General features: G+C 39.1%; 1 protein-coding gene across 1 annotated transcript in view; it reads right to left on the bottom strand.

The window, feature by feature from the left end:
- Positions 1–22,500, bottom strand: part of lrp5 (low density lipoprotein receptor-related protein 5) — a 75,685-nt gene that overhangs the window by 43,618 nt on the left and 9,567 nt on the right. Inside the window, 9 exon segments of the mRNA XM_053320008.1 lie at positions 298–386; positions 517–735; positions 868–956; positions 5,565–5,696; positions 6,681–6,877; positions 13,146–13,274; positions 13,938–14,006; positions 18,578–18,794; positions 18,972–19,172. Of these exon segments, the coding sequence (XP_053175983.1) occupies positions 298–386; positions 517–735; positions 868–956; positions 5,565–5,696; positions 6,681–6,877; positions 13,146–13,274; positions 13,938–14,006; positions 18,578–18,794; positions 18,972–19,172 (1,342 nt within the window).

Here is a 22,500-nt window from a genome sequence, read left to right as displayed (position 1 = left end):
TCCTTGTTTCCTTCCTCCCTTCCATCTTTTTATTGGTCCAGCCCACATGAGATCAAATTTGGCTGTATGTGGCCCTTGAATGAAAATGAGTTTGACCCCCCTGATCTAAATGCCGCAGTAAAGTCTTCTTCACACTGCCTTGTTTGGGAAGGGTTGGCCAAAAAGCAGTCAACACTAGCCAATTAAATATCCACCAATTATTGGTTTAAAGTACTTAAAGCAAGTAAAAGTCCCTAAAATCTCAGAAAAAGGATGACATGGTTGCTATGGTAGCAGCATCATTAGACATACACATACCCATTAACAGGGTCCAGGACGATGGCTCTGGGTTCGTCCAGGTTCTCAGAAATCAAAATTTTCCGAGAGGTTCCATTCAGCCTGGTGACCTGCAATACCACATGACCATTATTACAATACTGAATACTTAGAGTATGACATTATTACTGCAAAGCTTCCATCACAAAGCTTTTCATGCATTGCTACAAGAAACTACTATCTCTAATGTGTCACATGTACCTCTATCCTGTCAGTGCCGGTGTCAGTCCAGTACAGGTTTCTGGCCACCCAGTCCACAGCAATGCCATCTGGGTGGTTGATCTCCGTGGTAACCAGCACCATGGCGTTGCTGCCATCGATGTGGGATCGCCGAATGGCCCGCACTTCGTCATCTGTCCAGTAGACGTAACCCTCAACCGGATCGTAGTCTATAGCTATGGCGTGGCGGATGTCATCCACCTGCATCGGCAAACATGAAAATGATGAATACATGACAAGGGTAAAAAGTCAGGACAGATTTGTGTGTGTGTGTGTGTGTGTGTGTGTGTGTGTGTGTGTGTGTGTGTGTGTGTGTGTGTGTGTGTGTGTTACCTGCAAGACTATGTCGGTGAAGTCTGGCAGGTCCAGAGATATTCTCCTCAGGTCAGTCCGTCGAGCCAGTAGCAACACCTGCTCTGCTCCTTAAACGCACCACACAGATAGTAGAGTGAGAATGACATCTTCAACCACATATGGACATCAAGTTTTAATAACTGTTGTCAGCAGAACTAATTTCCAGTTAAAAGTGCTCACTAGAGAGTACTGGTACACTCAATATGAACAACATTTTGTGGGTTAGGGTTAGCTGTAATGACTTATTTCCCCAGCATAATTTTATTCTCTATGTTCGCTGATGACTTTCCACTGTATATGACCTGCTGAAGCATGGCAAAACACACCAGTCCTGTTTCACATACTGTGTTTTAATATCAGGATTTGTCTTTGTCACTCAGACAATGTTGTATTGTACTTGTGTTGTACAAACTATCCACACATTTTTGCCAATGCGTTCTCCACAAGAGGGCTTTTAAGTTGAAACAGATGCAGGGAGTGTTGAGTTTATATTAACTGTGTAATGCAGTAACTTCAACAGGGCAAACAGGAGCTGATCAAAACAAGGCTTCATACTAAAACATGGCCGATTATACGTATCACACAGAGGGAATTAGAAATAAAGGCTTGCTTCAAATAAAGGCCTGGCACTGTCTGAAGCTGACTTCTGACTTCATATAAAGGCTTGGTCACTATTTAAGAATACAGTATGTCTCTAAAGGCCATGGGATGTTTTAAAACATATATGCTATTATTTATTTATCATCATCCCTGATTGAGAAATAATGCAATACAACACCACAAACTACAACCCATACAATGGAGTTCAATTCAGCAACAACTGAACATAAGTCTAACAAAGGAAAGCCTTCATCATTTTCTGAAAGTACTTGGCCACCCTTACAAGCAACAACTGATAATCCACAGCAGGACATTTGTAAATGCAACCCAATAAAACACAGAGTTTGAACAGTGAAATAATAGTTAGGTCTGGGGTCAGATAAACTATGATTCCTCTTGGGTTTTACACTGCGGTTGAGGAAAGTGGTTTGGGTTTAGGTTGGTTAGGCTGTCGGAAAATTTGAGGAGAATAGCTCTTTCACAACCAACATAAATACCACACAGTGTATTATCTGCATGGTCCAGTACAAACATCTAATGGCACTCAATATATAAAATGCTTAATGAAGCTTAACAATATAATGATGAAATACAGAGAGTGAAAGGGCCAAGCAATAAAAAAAATGAATGATTAGAAGAAATACACAGTTAGCAACAAAGAAATCAGCACTGTGAAATCAACTGTGAAGATCATTCATACTGACTGTTAATTGGAGATTTTTACAGATTTCTGTCACGCATTTAGGAAAAGATGTGCCATTTATTCTATATTTGTTCGGTTTTTATTCATCAAAATCTAAATATCGAATACAGTTTTCTTCATTCCACTGACACAATACCTGTGATAGATTTTTATTTGTTTGTTTATAGATGTTGCTTTGTTCTTCACTAATCCCTGCAGAGAAGTTACAGGAATTTTTTTTTCAGAATTGTTCATACCCCAAAACTATGGAACACACTACCTTTAGATATCAAGGTGCTAAACATTTTTAAAAGAAAGATAAAAACTAACCTCATCTCTGTGTTTACTATTTTTACTACTTTAAAATTATTGCCATTCTTATTTTCCAACTTACATTACACTAATATTCTTTTTCTTTTTTTTTAAAAGTATATTTTTGGGCTTTTTTTTGCCTTTATTGTATAGGTTAGAGAGAGACAGGAAACAGGAGGCAGAGGGGGGGAATGACACACAGGATAAGACCGCTTGATGCAGGATTCGAATCGGGGTCGCCTGCAGCGAGGACTGTAGCCTCTACACATGGGGCGGGTGCTCTACCCACAGAGCTATGCTCAACCCCTAATATTCTTTTTCAACATTTTTTTATGCTCCTTTTAATGTGAAGTGCTTTGTGTATGTCATTTATTTTGTTGTTAAGCACTTTGAGCTGCATTTATAGTATGAAAGCGGCTTTAAAAATAAAGTTATTATGATATGATTATATGTAGTTTGCATAGAAATGATGATATTTTTAATGATGGTGATACAGTAAGGTGTGGCTATTGTTCTTTATAGAAAAGTTTAATACATATAACAGTAGACTTGAATTGAAGTGGCATGCATCCCTTCTGCTGCTCAGTCTAAACTTGACAAACAGCAGACATCTTTTCCTCCCATCGGGGAAAAACTGTACATTTCTCCAAAGCTTGTGTCATTAAAGTATAGATATCAAGGCATCGTCCCATAAGATCCAAATATAAGTATTTGGTATCTGGATTAGAGCCAAACCCCACAGTCCAATATCAATCTATGTAGCCAGAGCCAAGCTCTACTATTATCACTTTCTCACTCCAACCAGTGTGGAAACAAAGGGCTCTGTTGTCCTGAGGGATCCTCCACTGTGTTAAGCTGTTGGTTCAGATTTAACAGGAGCCAAACTCACCTCATGGGAGACAATTAACTGTTTTCCTTTTGTCTCTCACACCTCTGACTCTGAGGAGCTCACATGAAGCAGTTCAACGTGTCTTTCTTTCTATACCGCTAGCATTCCTTTCTTGTCTTTGTCCCACATTTTCAAAAAAGACAAGGCAGGGCTGACTAGCAAGAAACAACAAGAAACAATATTGATCCTCTGAGCAGGTCTATAGGAAATATATTTTAGAAACCAAACAAAGAGAGGATGTAATTTAAAATGATTAAGTCAAATTATGTGAAATAATGCCAAATAGTTTCAAAATCAAAAGCGCATAGCTCTGCAAATCATGTAAATCTTTCTTTCTCCCTCTTTCCAGCTGCACTCTTACAACCAATCAGAATCTGGCATCTCGCAGCCTTGGCGCCAATCAAATCTGACATTGAGAGTTGTTCCATCTACCTAAATGACTGAAACGAAGGGGGGAGGGGGGGAGGAGGAGGAGGGGGGGATAAATGAAGGGAAAGAATGAAAAGGAAGGAGGGAAAGCATCTGTGATTCCACTCTTCTCTCCGCTTGACTTCATTCTGAGACACTTAAAGACCCCCTGAAAAACATGCACACACACACATGCACACACACACACTGACACACACGCGCTCTGCTGCCAGCGTAATAACAAACGCCTTCAATTTAACCAGCCAAGCAAAACAAATTAGAAGCACGGACACAAAGACACACACACACACACACACACACACACACACACACACACACACACACACACACACACACACACTACGAGCACACACAATAGAGCATTGTTGTTTTTTATTGTCAACAGGGGCTAAGTGATTGGTTGGCATGTTTCATTCAAATTTAATACATTCACATAACACAACCGACACAGACACAGATGCAGACGCGCTATAACACACTGTTGTGTTTTCACTGAATAAGGCTCTATTGTTTTAGCATCGTGGGAATCAACATGGCGGCCGGTCAGTCGGTGTCCCGCTCCTCCAGCAGAGAGGTCATTTAACTTGTTGTCAGGCTGATGCTACATTACACACCGCAGACAATGCTAATGGCGGTCAGCAACAGCAAATACTAATCGCTAATGTGTGTATGCGCTGCTAGAGTCAAGGTTCAGTAGGATGCATCCCAATTATATCCAGTTATCAACTTATCCTTCATCATTAAAGTCTGTGTAAAGTAAGAATAAATATGTGTTCTGAGTTTGACATACCACAGAAAAGTGTGTTAACCACCCTGCCAAATTTGAATGATTAAAAAAAATCGCCAAATATATGAAATTAGGCTTCAAAGTTCTTTCTCTGCTCCCAAACGCTGTGGGAGTGCCCGCCGAGTTCGCTGAAACCCCGCCCCCTACCAAGTGTCACCTGTCAATCAAAGTCACTTCTACCAGAAACATGGACGCTACGTCTGAGAGCTTTCTGCTGCTAACTCAGCGGCCAGCTCGGCGGCTATCTCGGCGGCTAACTCAGCTAACTGGCTAACTGTAGACTGTATTAGTAGTAGTAGTGTGCTGAATGTATTTCTACCTCTACAGCAGCAGGGGCGGGTTTATTTTCAGACCCACCCACTAAATCCTGAACACAGAAATCTTGAAACACAGTTTGTGAAGCCTAGCTCCACAATTCAAATCTAAATAGTTGAAATGCTTTTTACACCTTTTTTAGAAATACATTTATGACCTATTTAATGTGTTTAGAAGAAAAAGTCTGAATTCACTTTACACAGTCTTTAAGCACAACATTTGTAACTTAGCACTAGTTTAACAAGAAAAAAAGAGTAAAAGTAAAAGAGTCCACTAACTAGCTTTCTCTGGAGCTTTCGACCCCTTCTTGTGGTCTGCAGCAGATGGAGTATGCTCAGTTGTCAAGGAGACTTGTTACATGTCAACTAAAGTGGTTGATATTTGAGATTGTATTGGTTGCAAGCTTTAAAAAAAAAAGCCACTAAGTAGACAATTTTCTGTCAAACTGTTTATGTTTTCCTCAAAGATTCAGATTACATGTGTTAGTACATGTGAGATTCCTGATGCTGAATCATTTAGTTATGGAATTATTGATGATGTATGAAGGTTGCTTATAAAATGAAGGTTAGTCAGCTAACAGAACCCAGACCTTTCCGCTACTATCAGAGATGTGCTGATCCATAAGTCTAGTGGCTATTGAGTGTGTGTTGTGGTGTAAATACCTGGTTTGCATGTCTTCTTGTCTGGGTTCAGCTGGACTCCAGTGGGGCAGGCACAGCTGTAGAAAGGCTTGACTGGAGAGAGCAGGCAGAGATGACTACAGCCTCCGTTATCCTCACTACATGGAGTCTGGACTGTGATGACACAGACAAAACCACGAGGGAAAAAGAGATAAAGAAGAAAGAAAAAACATGAGGTAAGTGAAGCTAGGTAATGTGAAGCTAATATGAAGCTTCAGCGTCCAAATGATAAAAATAAGATTTGACCTGCTGGAAAATGACTGCAGAAAGCACTTCATGTTGATGTTCTATAATAAATATTTATGATAATATGAGTATTATCAGTCATATCACAGATCAATGATACTATTAGGATTAGTCCTGTGTAATCATTTGCTGATATATACAGTATATCTATTTTATTTCTTCAAATAGAGCCCAGGTCTTTATTTATCTCAACCGCACAGGCCTTTATTAGAAACAGGTTTATATTAGAGGGAGGCCTTTATTTCTAATCCCCTTTGTTTGATAAGTATATTTGATCATATTTTCATAAGATGATATTTTCTCCTCTACTTCTGTTTGCTCTGTTCAATTTGTGTTACTGCATTACCAGTAATTCACTTACTCTGACATGCACAACAAGAATTCTACTGCCACCTGGAATGTTTTGGCAGTGCATTGCTGTAGCAAGTGGGTAACTTGCTCATGGACGTATGCCCGCCAAATCAAGTTGCCCTGGTTACCGAAACTCATGTAAGATGGATGGGGCTGGTCTTTAATTGTTTATATACATATATATACATATATATATATATATATATACACACATATATATATATATATATATATATATATATATATATATATATATATATATATATATACACACATATATATATATATATATATATATATATATATATATATATATATATATATATATATATATATATATATATATACACACATATATATACATATATATATACATATACATATACATATACATATACATATATATATACATATATATATATATATATATATATACATATATACACACACAGTATGTACTATATATATATATATATATATAAAGAAACATAGTGCACTTACTGTAAGGTTGTCGATATGACTCCAGGACCTGAATGTCCATAGGAGAGTAAATCCCACTGAGGATCTCTCTGGTTTTGTCTCCGCTGTTTTTGTTACAGGCGTGGATGGAGCGGGTCTGCCAGTCAGTCCAGTATAAGGTCTCCTCAGATAGTGTTAGTGCAAAGGGATGGGTCAGCGTGCCCTCCACCACTGTTTCACTGCAAGACAGAACACAAACATTCTTTACATTTCACTTTTCAATACTAGTTTTGCCAAATAATTGTACTTTATGTCATCAGTAATCATTTTTACTTTATTACCAAGCATGAATGTTATTATTTCTTTAATGGGTCAATATGTACTTTCAGTGGACTGAGGCTCCTGTTGTATCAGACAAAAAAGCATCTTAAAGACTTCAGCCCACGCTTTAGAACATGTGATGGCTATTTTTCACAGTTTTGTCTCATCTTCGAGACCAAATCATGCATCAATTATACATCAATTAAATGTCAAATATTATCTGCAAAATAATCACAAATAATCAGTAGCTGAGGTGAATGTACTGAGCAGAAAGAAACACCAGGTGATTGTATCTCAACCTCTCAGACTCTACTTTCTTCACACTTTCTTACTGAAACAACACATCCGGAGGACTGTGCAGTCCTGGTGAAGGTATGTGCTCTCTCTCTTTCCTTCGGGCCAAACAATAACAAAAAAAGCATGGAAGCAAGCTAGAGAAGTGTGTGTGTGTGTGTGTGTGTGTGTGTGTGTGTGTGTGTGTTTGATTGGATCAGGAGAGAGTGGTTCTTTTATAAAACACACTTTAGAATCACTTACAGGAAAATGCACTCGCACAAACACACTTAGGCACCGGATCAAAGAAATCATGTATTTAGAATATCAACACAGCAGAAACTGCCTTTCATCAATCAAAATTTTTGGTCCTGTGCGTGCATGCGTGTGTGTGTGTGTGTGTGTGTGTGTGTGTGTGTGTGTGTGTGTGTGTGTCTATGTGTGCTGTAAAAGCAGAGGTGCCTGCCAGCAGTGGTTAAGGAAAAAAAGAAGGAACAAATTTAACCAACTCCAGATTTCAAAGCTGTTCTGTTTGTACATTATATATATATATATATATTTATATTTAGATATGTGTGTGTGTGTGTGTGTGTGTGTAAGGCAAATGATTTAATTACTCAGCTGTCAGTTACATTCAGATGAAAGCCTCTCCTGTAACTCTATTAAAGGCTATCCAGCAGTATCTGTTGCTCTCATACCTGTAAACTCACTCACTTCTTCGCTACGCAATTAGCAGCGTGCTAATGTGAATGTGCTTTGTTCAGCTTGGAGCAGTAACACAGGAAAAGGGAAAGCTGGTGTGCAGAGGTAATGTGCTGCTGTCGTAGGAAGACATCGCCTGAGGTTGCGCCATGTTTCCAACAGCATCAAACACTTCCACGAAATTTGGGTTTGGATCCAGTCCAACATGTTGTAACAATTGTAGGACTCAGCTGCAGGTAGCGGCAGTTGTTTTCTGATGCTCTGTGTTGCAGACTGGTTGTGTCATTAAATTGCATGATGTGTCCATTTATTTACTGTACACATGATCTGCAATGTCGGACTTTGAGACTTTTATTATAGTAGCATCAAAAAACATCAATAATGGACTCAGTAGAATGAGCTGATGTTGAGAGGTTTTTTTGGTAGTATCCACAAATACCAATAAACGGGGCGGCAGCAATCGGCAGATTGGTGGTTGGATTCCCGGCTCCTCCAGTCCACATGTTGAAGTGTGCTCGGGCAAAATACTGAACCCTAAATTGCTTCCAATGGCTGCACCATCAGTGTATGCATGTGTGAGTGAATGGTTTTCTCCATCTGAGCAATATTGGAGTTATTAGAATGAGCTTGAAGTTCTAGCTGGAGACAAACCCTCTCGAAACCCTCTCTTCTTCCTATCATCCATCTACACATGGTGCTCTCCAAGGCTCCATTCTTGACTAGGCATGGGCCGGTATGAGATTCTGGCGGTATGATAACCATAAGAAAAAATATCACGGTTTCACGGTATTACGGTATTGCGATTACAGCTCTAAAATGTTCCTAAAAGGAAGAAAAATAAAGACAGACATGTTAATTTAACCTGAATCTGTAATGAGAGTGTGAGGGGTCGTGATACTCTAAGCTGCAGCTGCACCACCTGAGGGATTTCTGACCCTAACCACTTTCTGTCTTTGACCAGACAAAAAACAGCTCATACCTTAGGAACGGTATGACAGATAATTTGGCGGTTTCGGTTATCGTGACTTTTCATATCACGGTATACCTTGAACACGGTTATCATCCCATGCCTATTCTTGATCCTCTTTTTGTTCCTGTTTTTTACTTTCCCTTCTCACCAGCAAGCTGTTACTTTCACTGTGATATTGCTGACACTAAAATCTGACTTCTTTACTTCCTTTAATGTAAAAATCTTTTATTTATGTGCTTTTTTCTTGCCCTATTCCAAAAGAACTTCTACTACTTCTCATGCCGTGATGTTAAATTATTTTACAGATGTTTTTCCAAAGGATTGTTCAGGACTAATGTGTACAACCCTTAATGCAAGTCAGTCTGGATATAATGTCATGATACTAATTTAGAAATGTAGAAACATCCATGGTGACAGACACAGACACTTACTGAGTTATTGAGGAGGGAGAAGTAGTGTGATAAGACTGGAGGGATGTTACACTAATGGAAAGAAGGAAAGATTGAGCTGTGAGAGAGTGTGTGTGTGTGTGTGTGTGTGTGTGTGTGTGTGTGTGTGTGTGTGTGTGTGTGTGTGTGTGTGTTTTGACTGGGGCCTCCATACCACAGCTCTGTTTGTGTTGGACAAGTCTCTCATACTCTCTCTCTCTCTATTTTTCTTTCATTCTGTCTGAACAGCTATTTTTCTTTTTCCCCTCCTCCCTTTCTTTGTGTGAAAGAAGTTGAACATGGTGAAAACTCAAAGAATTTTTGCTGTTGATCTTTATAGTTTCAATAGGAGATCATGCAATAGTGTGAGTTTATAACACTTTTGGGTACTGGAATGTATACAAGTGTATTATATTCCCACCTTAACCAATCAGTTTGAGCTGATCATTTCAATGACCAGGTTCCAAAATTAAAAAAGAAAATTAACCATCTAAAATGTTTTTTACAGGCCATAAAATTGCATCATGCATTATCAAACTTCAAATAATGACCTCGCAGGTTTTCAGTATGAAAGCTCATCATTTCAGTGCATTAGTTTGTTGCACTTTAATATACTGCATTGCATTGGCATACACTATTATTTAAAAGTATAGGGAATGAAGTTGATCTAAATGTGTTTATGGGTTAAAGGTTCAGTGTGAGTCAGTGTTAAAAGAAGCAGATGGTGAAAGCAGGTCCTACTGAGGTCTACCACTAGACCTGGCAGTGACACAGACGGCAGGAAGTCCACACTGAGAGACAACAGGGGCAAAGACAGATCTATAAATCAATCTATAGAGCACTCACATCTTTACAAGGGAATTAATTAAAGGAAAAGTCTGTCTTAACCCTTACTTATTGTTCATGGTCACAACACCTCGAATCATGTTACTTTTAGCCTGACATTTGATGTGTTCTCCTAATGTGACCCAGAATAAACAAAAATGGAAATATTTCAACTTCCCAATCCTTACATATGTTCATATTCTACACCCTCTAGGGTTGTGAACGATAAACCGATGAGACCGGATATTCGGTTCAACAAGTGAGAGATACGGCTGCATCGGTAGCAGCCTCCTCAATCGATACGAATTAGCCATGAATTCCTAGATGAATCGGTTGTAGAGTCATGGATCGGGTATCGCGAGACTTGGAGTCGGTTGGCGGCATCACACATGCGCCAGCGTCACTAAAACAACGCAAGAGCTGAAGCTGCTCGCAAAACTCCGTAGCTGCCTAGCTGGTATTAGCATGAGTGATAAACAAGTGACAACACGGAAAATGGAGGAGGTGAATAACGACAGCATCAGCCTGAGTGATGGAGTTGATCATATTGCACCTTTGTTACCTATTCTAGTGTTCAAAACACTATGCTCAGGCTGAAATGTTCTGTGCTACTTTTACCTCTGGAGTTCCCATCCAACGATTCAGCCAGACTTTTTTTTGGTCCATGTCTAAAAATAAATACATTGACATGTGATTTTATTGTTCTGGTTTTTTTTGCCAGTGCTATGAAGCCACAATACTTGGGGATATGTGTCTTTTTTACATATTTGAAAAGAAAATATTGTACTGTCACTTTCATAGAATTGGCTTCTTTATTTTATAAAATATCTACAACAAATATTAACCGTAGAATCGAATCCCTTACACTGTATCGAATTGAATCGAACTGTAATAAAAGGATATCGTTTTTGAATGGAATCGTAACCTGTGTATCTAGATGCATATCGAATCGTTTATCACAGACAGATGTGCAACCCTAACACCCTCACAGTATGATCCAGGTCAGTTTTGACCCAAACTAAGAATCGGTCTTCACCAAATGTTGAACCACAGATGTGTTTAGAAAGCATCGATAGTCGAACTGACTGATCAATAAATGTGATTAAACCTTGATGAATGTTTCAGAGAGCAGAGAGTGTGTATGTTTTAGCTCATTTATGGAGAAAAAACAGCTCCTATCACACAATATCATGTCCTATTTGACCTAAGACATGAAAATATAACATAGCAATAATGATGGAAATGTATTTTATAACTTTATAGAAGTGTGGGGTTTATTGTATAACCATTAGAGCCATCAGTCTTCACTGCTACATCATAAAAACTATCTTATTAAAACTATTCATTTCACTAAAACACATGGCAATACGTATAATATTTTCATTTTTGTGCATTTTGGGCCACTTTAGGAAAAGTCATCAAATTTCAGAATGAAAAACATTTGGGGTGTTTTTACAGCTGTTAAATGTCAAAACGGGTGAAATTTGACCCAAACAGTATGTAAGGGTTAAAAGTATTTGTGTGCAGCTGATACACGTATCTGTAGAGTGTTTGACCCATATTCAAAATATACTGTTACATTGTAAAAACTGAAAGATAAACTCTCTAAGCTCTCTCCAATAAGGATTCGTCTTTATCTGTGACTGACGACGAGGTATTTGTGAATGATTTGTTGTGCACAGACTAATTGTGCAGTGTATGAGGGTTAAAACAATACTCAGTATTCACAATAGTTTTTGCTCACTGTAATAACATTTCTTTCTTTTCACACTGGCCAAGAGATTCCTTCCCAACGTGCTTTCAATGTAAGTGATGAGTTACAAAATCCACAGGCCTCATTCTGTGCAAGAACACTTTCCAAAATGAATCTGAAGTTATTGTGAGGCTTCAGAAGTCTGGGTCAAGTCAAAGTTAGTATGAAGTATTTTGTCCTCCATCTCTTCTATTGGAGGCATGTAAGGAAGGGATGACAGTCAGTATGAACAAGAAGAGGTTCAATATACATATAGGCAAATTTTAACCTATCCTTCAACATGATGATGATGATACAGCGGTTGTAAAAAGTGTTTTTTTTGTTTTTGACATCTCATAAATGGAGTAAAGCCTGCAAATCAGTTGAGGCAGTCAGGTTTCACTTCTATATTCACTTGTGACATACACCACTCTCTGAGACATGAATCCAAGCACCATTACAATTTAGTGTCCTGTTTAAGCTGTAAAAAAAAATGCTACGGGTTTGGCCAGACTCGAAGTCGGCGTGAAAGTGGGCCGTCTCTCTCTCTCTTTGGAAGACATTCGCAGCACTGCGCTCTGTTGTTCACATTAAGAGCGACAGGAATAGTTCGGAAGAATGAAAAAAAAAAAAGCATGAGCAAGGAGTTAAGAGTCTCCACACAGCTGGTTAATGGAGGGGTGAGCTGGATGTGAATGTCACCATTGATCAGCGGGGTGTGAATGGGTAAATGTGACATGTAGTGTAAAGACTAGAAAATTGTTATATAAGTACAGTCTATTTACCACATCAAGAATCTTTTCTATGTGAGTTGGCTGACTGCGTTGTGAAGATACTCTCCAAATGTCAATCCATAGTAGATTCATACATTTTAGGTACTTGGATTGCATTCTAATCCAACTCCAATCACTCCCATAGGTATGTTAGGCGTGTACCTCGGTTTTTGGGGTCAGTTCAGTGTGTCAGTCAGTACCATGTCAGTACAGCAGGAAAACCAAAGGTAGAAAATAAAACTGTAAACATCCAACACTGACTTATTGAGCAAAGCTGAAACTGTTTAGTTCCTGTTTCTGGTAAGGAGCCAGGACAGCTGCTGACAGATGTTATTAGCTGATTAATGGTCAACCAAAACTGCTTCTTAAACTATTATAACAGTAAGTGGTCAGCAAGAGAACCAAACTGAAGGAAAAATACACAAACTTTTACACACACACACACACACACACACACACACACACGGGCGCGCGCGTCCTTACCGTGCAGATCCATCCAGGTTAGCTCTGTGAATAAAGCTTAGCTTGGCATCTGCCCAGTACAACTTCTGCTCCACCAGATCAATGGTCAGACCATTGGGCCAGTATATGTCCACATTCACTATCACTTTCCTGTTGGGAACAGAAGCACACACAATGATGTACAGCTGTTACTGCATCTGTATGTGTAGGTGCACTGAGGATAAGTTTAAGGGTCTGTTCCAAACTGCTTACTTTCCTACTACTCATACTAACATATGTAGTGTGTTCCCGGATGGTTAACTAGATTCACCAGAAATGCAGAGTATGCATCAAGAGCTGACTACTCACACTCAAATTACCCAAGATGCAACGTAACTTCTGAAAAAACTGTGGTTTCAAGTTAGCTACAGCGAGGGTATGTTCACTTCCTGTTTTCAAAATAAAAGCACCAATTCTATCATTATGGTTTTCTTAATAATAAAAGGCAATGGGTGTTTTATTTTGTGAAAATGACAGGAAGTGCGTAACTCGCTACGGCTAACTTGAGCGGCTCCGAATTAGCAGGAACAAAACTTTAAACAGGTGTTATTTGGACAAATTAGCGTCACATTGTGGATCTAAAGGGCTACTTTACTTTCTCAACTAAAAAGGTTAGAAATGTGGATAAAGTGGTATATTTACAGAGTTAGAGCTAAAATCAAATCAGCTTCAGCCTGATGATTTCAGCTCGGGTAGAAGGGTTAGGGTTAGGGTTAGGGTTATGTTAGGGTATGTAGTATAGAAGTATGTAGTATGTAGTATGCAGTTTGGTACCTGTTGCTGCCGTCCATGCCAGCCCGTTCTATCCTAGGTTCTTCCCCCCAGTCCGTCCAGTACATGTAGCTGAAGACAGAAAAAAAGACACAAGTCATTAATACAAACGGGCCATTTTGTAAAAGTAAACACACTGCTCCACAAACACACTATATAGGTTGTTGCTTGGTGCTGATGAATCAATCATGAGACAGTGATTACTTGGACAGCTGCTCAATCTCCAGCTCGTACTCTCCTTTGGAAGAAAAACTCCCTGCCCGCTAATATTTCAACACACTCCTCTTCTGCTCCTCTGTCTGTCTGTCTGTCTACTCCTCTGAAGTGTCACTTCAATGCTTCTGCCAATAACGGCCCAATAGGCTTTGAGCTATTTTGAAATTTCATAATACTTTTTCGTTTTTTAACGTTTTCTTAGGCGGGGCTGTCTTTTTTATAACGTCACTCTTTCTCCGTTTTTGTGTATATTTCCATTCTTTCTTTTTTTTTTTGGCCACTCTTTTTTTGTTTTATTCTGTCTCCATTCTCAGGCTTTGTTGTGAAGTGTGTACAGTATTTGATCAAACCCGTGTATGAATACATTGTGTTATCACTATAATAAAAACATCTCTGTATCGTCAAGTTTTACATTCCGATGTCATTTCTTTTTCTTGTTTTTCCTGTTTAATAAATGAGATATTAACAGCATGGATGAAAAAGGACATACCTGTAAGTTTACACACTTCTAGAAATATGTTTTCTCCATATCATAAATCATACTCACAATAAAAGTACTAACACTCTGGCTCTGCTCTTGTTTGAGTTCACAGTATAATAAAGTGAAGCCCAATAAATCAGCCTGTCACACAACCAACAGTTATTGGTTTGAATGCTGCTTATTAAATGCTGTGGCAATATGTGTGTGTGTGTGTGTGTGTGTGTGTGTGTGTGTGTGTGTGTGTGTGTGTGTGTGTGTGTAACGTGTATGTAGTCTACCTACATTCAGAATGACAGACACATCTGCATTCCTTTGGCCGGTGATGGTGAAACGACAATTACAGAGCAGGAAACCAAAGAGAGAGAGAGAGACAGGAGAGATGGAAAAAAGAAGAGAAGAAGTGGAAGCAGAGGTTTTTCTTTCTAATTTATTTGTGTGATTTTATTTGTGTAATTAATTCATATAAATACAAACTGGTGATATTCATAATGCAACAGTATATATATGAGAAAAGCATGTTTAGCTAAATGACTTGGCCTAAACTGAAATGAACTTTTTTGTCTTCACCTGAATTCACTGCCTTTGTCTTAACCCTTTGAAGGCCACTCACTGAAATACTTGGAAATTCTAATTGTCAATATGGTTGAATATGGTTTCTTGCCTATTTAGGGTAAAACGTTTTCCCACATTTCTGATAAAGGGTTAAACTGATTTCATTCACTTCTTTTAAATAGAACTGAAATAAGTTGAGTTAAATAGAACTGATTTAAGGTGACTAAAACTATTTACTTGTCCTGAATTGAACTGAATGGAATCAAATCAACAGTCTTGAGCTAAATCAGGAGAGTCTGACTAAAATAGTTTTAGGTTAGTGGCTTTAAGTCAATAACTTGAATGACTCAGCATGTGATGGCTTGACCTGTTTTAAAGTTAGATTACATCTTTTCTGTACGTAGATAATAAATCTCTGCCAGTCTACATCATAATGTTCATCTCTATGTAGATGATAGCGTTGTGTATACCACTGTCCATAGCATGTCTCTATGTAGATGATAGCATTGTGTATACCACTGTCCATAGCATGTCTCTATGTAGATGATAGCGTTGTGTATACCACTGTCCATAGCATGTCTCTATGTAGATGACAGCAGTGTGTATATCAATGTCCATAGCATCTTTATGTAGATGATAGCGTTGTGTATACCACTGTCCATAGCATGTCTCTATGTAGATGATAGCGTTGTGTATACCACTGTCCATAGCATGTCTCTATGTAGATGATAGCGTTGTGTATACCACTGTCCATAGCATGTCTCTATGTAGATGATAGCGTTGTGTATACCACTGTCCATAGCATGTCTATATGTAGATGATAGCGTTGTGTATACCACTGTCCATAGCATGCCTTTATGTAGATGATAGCAGTGCGTATACCACTGTCCATAGCATGCCTTTATGTAGATGATAGCGTTGTGTATACCACTGTCCATAGCATGCCTTTATGTATGATAGCAGTGCGTATACCACTGTCCATAGCATGTCTCTATGTAGATGATGTCATTCCAAAGGGCTCTCAAATAAATTCAAATATTACTAATATTCAGTCATCTAAAGAGAATTGAATTTCTGTGTAAAATAAATCATGTTTATCTTCTGTTGTATCATCTAATCCAATTATATATGCATTCCTCTCCTTCCACCTTAAAGCCTCTTCACTAGAAGTTTTATAGCCAAGTATATGGAAAGTCATTTATCATTTCACTTCTGACTAAATAAACTAAACTGACCTTACTTGTGCTGAGTTGAACTAACTTCAATTCAGATGCTTTAAAATGATTTAAAGGACAAGAACAAGCTGGATCTTATTTCTGTAGCTTTTGCCTTTATATTTATCGGTTGACACATTTTCTCACCTGCTACTTAACTAACATTTACTAACATGGTGGTTACTAAACACAGCTTTACAACAGTTCTCCACACAAAGTCAGCAGATTATCTAAACCAGATTGCTTTTGTTTAACTACTAAAGTCACCAAAACATGTGTTTGGAATTGTACGACGACAGGAAGTACAGTTAAATTTGAACCAAATATTATGGAAGAACAGATTGGGTCACAGTATCAGTTTTCATTTTTGTTGTCACTTGGCTGTGAGTGTGTGTGTGTGTGTGTGTGTGTGTGTGTGTGTGTGTGTGTGTGTGTGTGTGTGTGTGTGTGTGTGTCAGAGAGCTTGTGTGTGTGTGTGTCAGAGAGCTTGTGTGTGTGTGACCTGTACACTCCTTCACAAAGGTGTGGTGAGTAACATGTTATCAGTCACATCAGGAATGTTGGACTCTAGTATGAAAATAAGACACTCAGGTTGCAAAAAGATCATTCTTGCTGTTAGTTTAACCTCAGTTATGAGCTATGTATACACTTTTGTGCACTTTAAACTGATTTATCTTAATAATCTAGTCTGTTGTGTACCAGTGTCTCCTCTACACCAGCTATCTTATCTTCTACCAGTGCCACAATATTTTGTGAGTGTCTCCTGACTGGTTTACCCTCCATGGTTCACTTACAGTACAACCAAAAGATTTGCCAACGACTCCAAACGCAGACACACCCTGTCCTCATTGTAATCTATATAAATGTTAGCTGTACATATTCACAATCGGACTTTTTCTAGACTTGACACGGTGTCGAGGCTGTTCAACACAACTGTTTACACTATGACAAATACATAATGCTTGAGCAATACAAGAAAATTGCAGTTGAAGGAAAGGATTGAATGCATTCAGCCTAAACTAAAGAGACCACACTGAACCTCTGATTGCAGTGTAGTGACTTTATACTAGTTTTTTTTTAAATGCTGTAGAAGTCATGGTTAGAGGCAAAGTAAAGAGCCGAGACTCCTTGTGTTGTCCAAAACCATCATAAGAAGGCTAAAAAAGCAATCATAAGTCATTTGTGTAAAAGGCAACGCTCCAGCTATTGGAAAACAACACAAGGTCAAATACCATTTAACCATTCATTTCAGCAGAAATGCTCTTTTCCTACTACACCTTATTCTAGCTAAATCTACCCACAACAATAAATCTATCATCAGAGGAGCTCAGGCTTTGCTGATCCAATATGTTGAATGGAAGAAAGGAGGGAGGGTCAACTTTAGGTGCCTCTCTTCAATGTCATCGTCTCTTTTCACTTCATTTTATTGTCTCATTGTCAATTAACTGAAGTGGATGCCATGCTAATTAGGGCATGTAGGCATCTTCAGCATGTTACCACACTTTTTTTCCAACACATTGTTTTTGTTACCTTGTATTTTATTTTCTTGCCAATATATTGCATCACTCTATTTCAACACCATAGTGTCTTGTTTTTAACCCTAAAAATACTGTTCAGGTTCAAATTTGACCTGTATACACATTTATTTTAGCTGGATCTTTTCCTCATGTGACCCACAGTTTTACAAAAATGGAAATAAAATGCATCTTCTTTTATTTTTGTGCAGCTGACACACATTTTTATATGCAAATGTGCAAATTTGACCTGTGTTTGTTAGAAAAAAAAAATCAGCATTTAGACAATGTTGACATGGAACATAAAATAGTGATTGTGAATGTCTTTTTTTCCATAAGATTAATGACTATGGAGAATTTTTGAATGTGAATTGGTATAGAGACTAATTATGAGTCAGAATATGAACAGTATGTAAAGGGTTAATACACAGCCTTTAAATGGTCTGTTCACCCAAATGACATAGAATGTGATACTGTAGTATTCTAGCCATACAGATAGTTTTCTGTATTTTTCCACAGTTTAAGTAAGAGAGTAATGCTGGAGGCAGAGACCCAAATCTCAAAATCTGGATAAATAAAAATAATACCCCTAGTAAGAATTACCACTGACCACACTATACAGTTGTCTTTATGTTCATGTATAGTGTCTCTGCTCTGGTTTCTTACCGTTGAGCGGGGTTCAGTGCGATAGCTCTGGGCTGGTCCAAGTCCATCCAAAACAGAACTTTCCTGGAGGTGCCGTCCAGGTTGGCCACTTCAATCCGATTGGTCTCAGAGTCGGTCCAATAGAGTTTCCTTCCCAACCAGTCGCAGGCCAGACCGTCGGGACTGTCTAGCCCCGATACGACCACAGTCTGCCCCGTTCCCAATGCCTCTTTAAGGGCTGCAGTGATGAGAAACAGGATATATCTTACACAAAGCCACAACTGAACCACCAAATATTCCTAAACTGGTGTGTTACATATGTGTTAGTAATCACCAGCCCCTACGCTCAACCAGTAATAAACAGTAACTCAGATATTGTCAGGAACTACACACAGCAAACAGAAAGCAGACTTACAGTTGGATGATTGATTCCAGCGCGTCTGTTTGATGGCCTCCTCGCTGACATCTGTCCAAAATATCAGGCCCTCGGCGTACAGGAAGTCCACTGCTGCCGCGTCCTCCAGGTCGCTAACGACGATGGGCGACTCGCCCCGTACTCCGTCAGCATCCACCAGTCTGACATCTCGCCGGTTGGCAAAGAGGAGGAGCGGTGAGCCTGGACAGGAGAGGAGAGGATCATTTCAAACTTTCTTTTAGAAACAGACAAAAAAACAACATGTGTGTGCCACAATGAGATCAGATGGCTGTGGATGTCCTGAAGAAACTCATGTGTGATTGGTTGGCAGCATCTAAAGTGAAGTGTACATTATGACAATTCAACTGTATGAACCTACTCATAGAAAGAATGAAAGCAAAATGCTCTAGCTTCATCAGTATTTGATATAAAAAGCTTTGAATTGAACTCTATCCTCTTCATGAAGACATAGCGGCTTCAACTTAGGGCTGGGCAATATGGACAAAATCAAGTATCACAATATTTTAGACCAAATACCTCGATATCAATATTACAACAATATTGTAGAGATGCTTTCACAAAATATTTACACTATGAAATCTTTGATAAATAATCATCAGTAATGTGGATATAATAACCAAGTGGGTAAAAAGTAAATAACAGATTAGCTAGAACAGACTGGTAAATTCCGAAAATTACATATTTTACTGTAATGCAGCTTTAAAACCAGGAAAAGACAACTCATATCCAACCATATCCAAAATCTAAGACGATATCTAGTCTCATATCACGATATCGATATAATTTCAATATATTGCCCAGCCCTACTTCAACTCATACTGAATACCCTTCAGAAAGTATATAGTATATAGTATATATATAAAATTACCGGCTGATATATCAATGTAGGAATTTTTTGACTCCTTAATATTGGCATAAGCTCCAAAAAATCCAGTATGGGTCGGGCCCTAAACACTACCGGATCATCAACATCATCAACATCTACTGCAAGGCTTATTTTCATGGATTTATAATTGTGCTTTTGCGTGAGTTTGAGTAGTAGTTGGTGCAGAGGTTAGAAATGCAGAGCTGCTTTTTTCTATGTGTTGCCTGACAGTTCACAAACCAATCTTTATTTAAAAGCTGACAGAAACAACTATTTAATTTTCTGTTGATTGCAGCTGCAGCTCTAATAAAAATTCATTTAAAAAAGGGGCACTCCACCAATTTTACACATGAAGATCAGAGTAGGCCTGTAATAAGAGCTGTACAATGTGGAGGAGCTTTGTCAAGTCACAAAATGATGACATGATCAGGTCCTGGAGACATTATGGGAAATGTAGGATCCAGCCTTTTTATTTTTTGGAGCTTGACTCATGCTGGGAGTATTTCAGACTGCGTCAAATCTGAACATTATTTTTATGATTCTTGTCATGTGAGGTAAATCAAGTCAAGTTAATTTTATACATATAGCCTGACATCATAAATCATAAATATGTCTCAATGGGCTTTGCAGTCTGTTAAAAGTTGAAATGTCCCCAACCTTTATACAAGCACAATAAAACAAATCACTGACGTACCTCTTATATTACTCATAGTTCATATTATAATTCACACAGCTGAATCACATGAAACAAAAAACCAACATCAGTGACTTTACAACCACAGTGTGTTATAAGGTTGCAGTGATCTTGACCTTTGGGTAGATCATAGTCCTGTGAGTGTCATCTAGCAGCAGTTTCATTTCATGAATCAGTCATGCTGTTAGTAAACACATCTAAAAGCCTCAGTGTATGCTGCCAGATCATCATTACATCTACTACCCTCCCCCTCCCCTGGTGGGGTGCGCGCCACACTCCGGTTCACTGCGAGAGTCACCGAAAAACATCAACCAACACAAAGCAGCTACTTGGTGACACAAAGCTCTACCACGCACTGTCAAAAACATAAAAACCTCAACGTTACTGCCATCTGGTAACGATCTGTGGAGGCCATCGAGAAAGAAGAAGAAGAAAAAAAGAGCTTTTGTATCCGCAAATAAGTTTCGCATCGATCTTTCTGTCCTTGAATGCTTCATACGCTATCTGCAAAAACAGCATGGATGTCATTTAGAGGAAACACATACACTGATGGGAGGAGGAATTAACAACTGACTCTATCCCTGCATGAGTATGTGTATGTCAGAGTCTAGATTCCATAGCTGTGTGTGTGTGTCAGAGATGTGGTCCTCCTCCTCCTCCTCCTCTGTTGGAGGCAGTAGCTGTCACAGCAGCTGCCACAGTGCCTCTGGGGAAGCTTGTGGTTTTTGGGCCTGGCAGGGTGGCAGAGCTGCTACGCTGTGGTTTGGCACAGCTCAGCCTACTGTAATCCCCTCAGCATTAAGACACACTGCCTCTGTCCCCACAACAACACACGGCCCTTGCAACACAATGACGCCAATTAATCAACTCTTGTTGTTTTTTTTTTTTTAAAAAAAGAAGAAGAAGAAGCGAGAGAGAGAAGGGATTTAAGGAGTGACGTCAAAGTGGGTGTATTTTCACTATCTTTGAGTGTGTTTATGGTCGACACAAGCATCAGCATTATTATTAGTGATGAGTTCAAGAACTCAAGAGAATGTTGGTTTGTATGTTGTTTTTTTTTGTTTTTTTTAAATCATACTTTGGTTTCTGCTCTGGATAATAAGACCTAACAGATGATACAAAGATCTCATTTACAATTAGTCACTCATGCATTTGGGGGTGGTGGAGGGGTGAGGTGGTGGAGGGGTGAGGGGGTGAGAGGGTGGGAGGGGGGGTGAGGGGGTCAGATAGCGATCACATATCAAATAAGCCATGTGTAAATGAGATGCATTCTAGCCAGATGTTGAAAAAAGGTGTAAATGCCTCCATCACATCAAGATATAAGCCTGATGTCCCATGTCTACCTTTGTGATAAAGTTACAATGATATTAGATGTGTCAGTAGGGTACACACACACACACACACACACACACACACACACACACACACACACACACACACACACACACACCACTGGATGATCTATAAAAGGTGAGGGAGTTAATGGATTGTTGTTCGCTTTCTAGCTCAGCTGTTACTGTTATAGGAGTGCCTTAGTAGTTGAGTCCCTGGTTCCATTCTGGCAGAGGACCCCCAACCCCCCCTCAGTCATCCCTGATTTACAAGTAGTCCAGAACAACTGAGACACATTGCAGTCACATTTGTGATCTTGCCTATGTAACTCAAAGGTAGAGGTGCGGGAGGAGCAGCTGGAAGGAGTAGAGAGTCCAGTTTGGGGATCTCAGGATTGTTGCTCTGCTTTACAGATGATATGGTTGTGTTGGCTTCTACACTCTGTGACCCGCCCCCCCCTCCCCAGCAGGCACTGAGACAGTTTGAAGCTGAATGTGAAGAGACTGTGATGAGAGACAGCACCTCCAAATCTGAGGTGTGAGAGATAAGGTGAGGAGCTCAGAGTAGAGCAGGTACCAGGAGAGGTGCTTTAGACACCTGAATAAAAAAGTCATCGT

Source organism: Scomber japonicus, chromosome 5, assembly GCF_027409825.1.
Source record: "Scomber japonicus isolate fScoJap1 chromosome 5, fScoJap1.pri, whole genome shotgun sequence".
In the NCBI taxonomy this organism is placed as follows: Eukaryota; Metazoa; Chordata; class Actinopteri; order Scombriformes; family Scombridae; genus Scomber; species Scomber japonicus.
The sequence above is the reverse complement of the archived record's forward strand: the minus strand, read 5'-3'. Positions and strand labels throughout refer to the sequence as shown.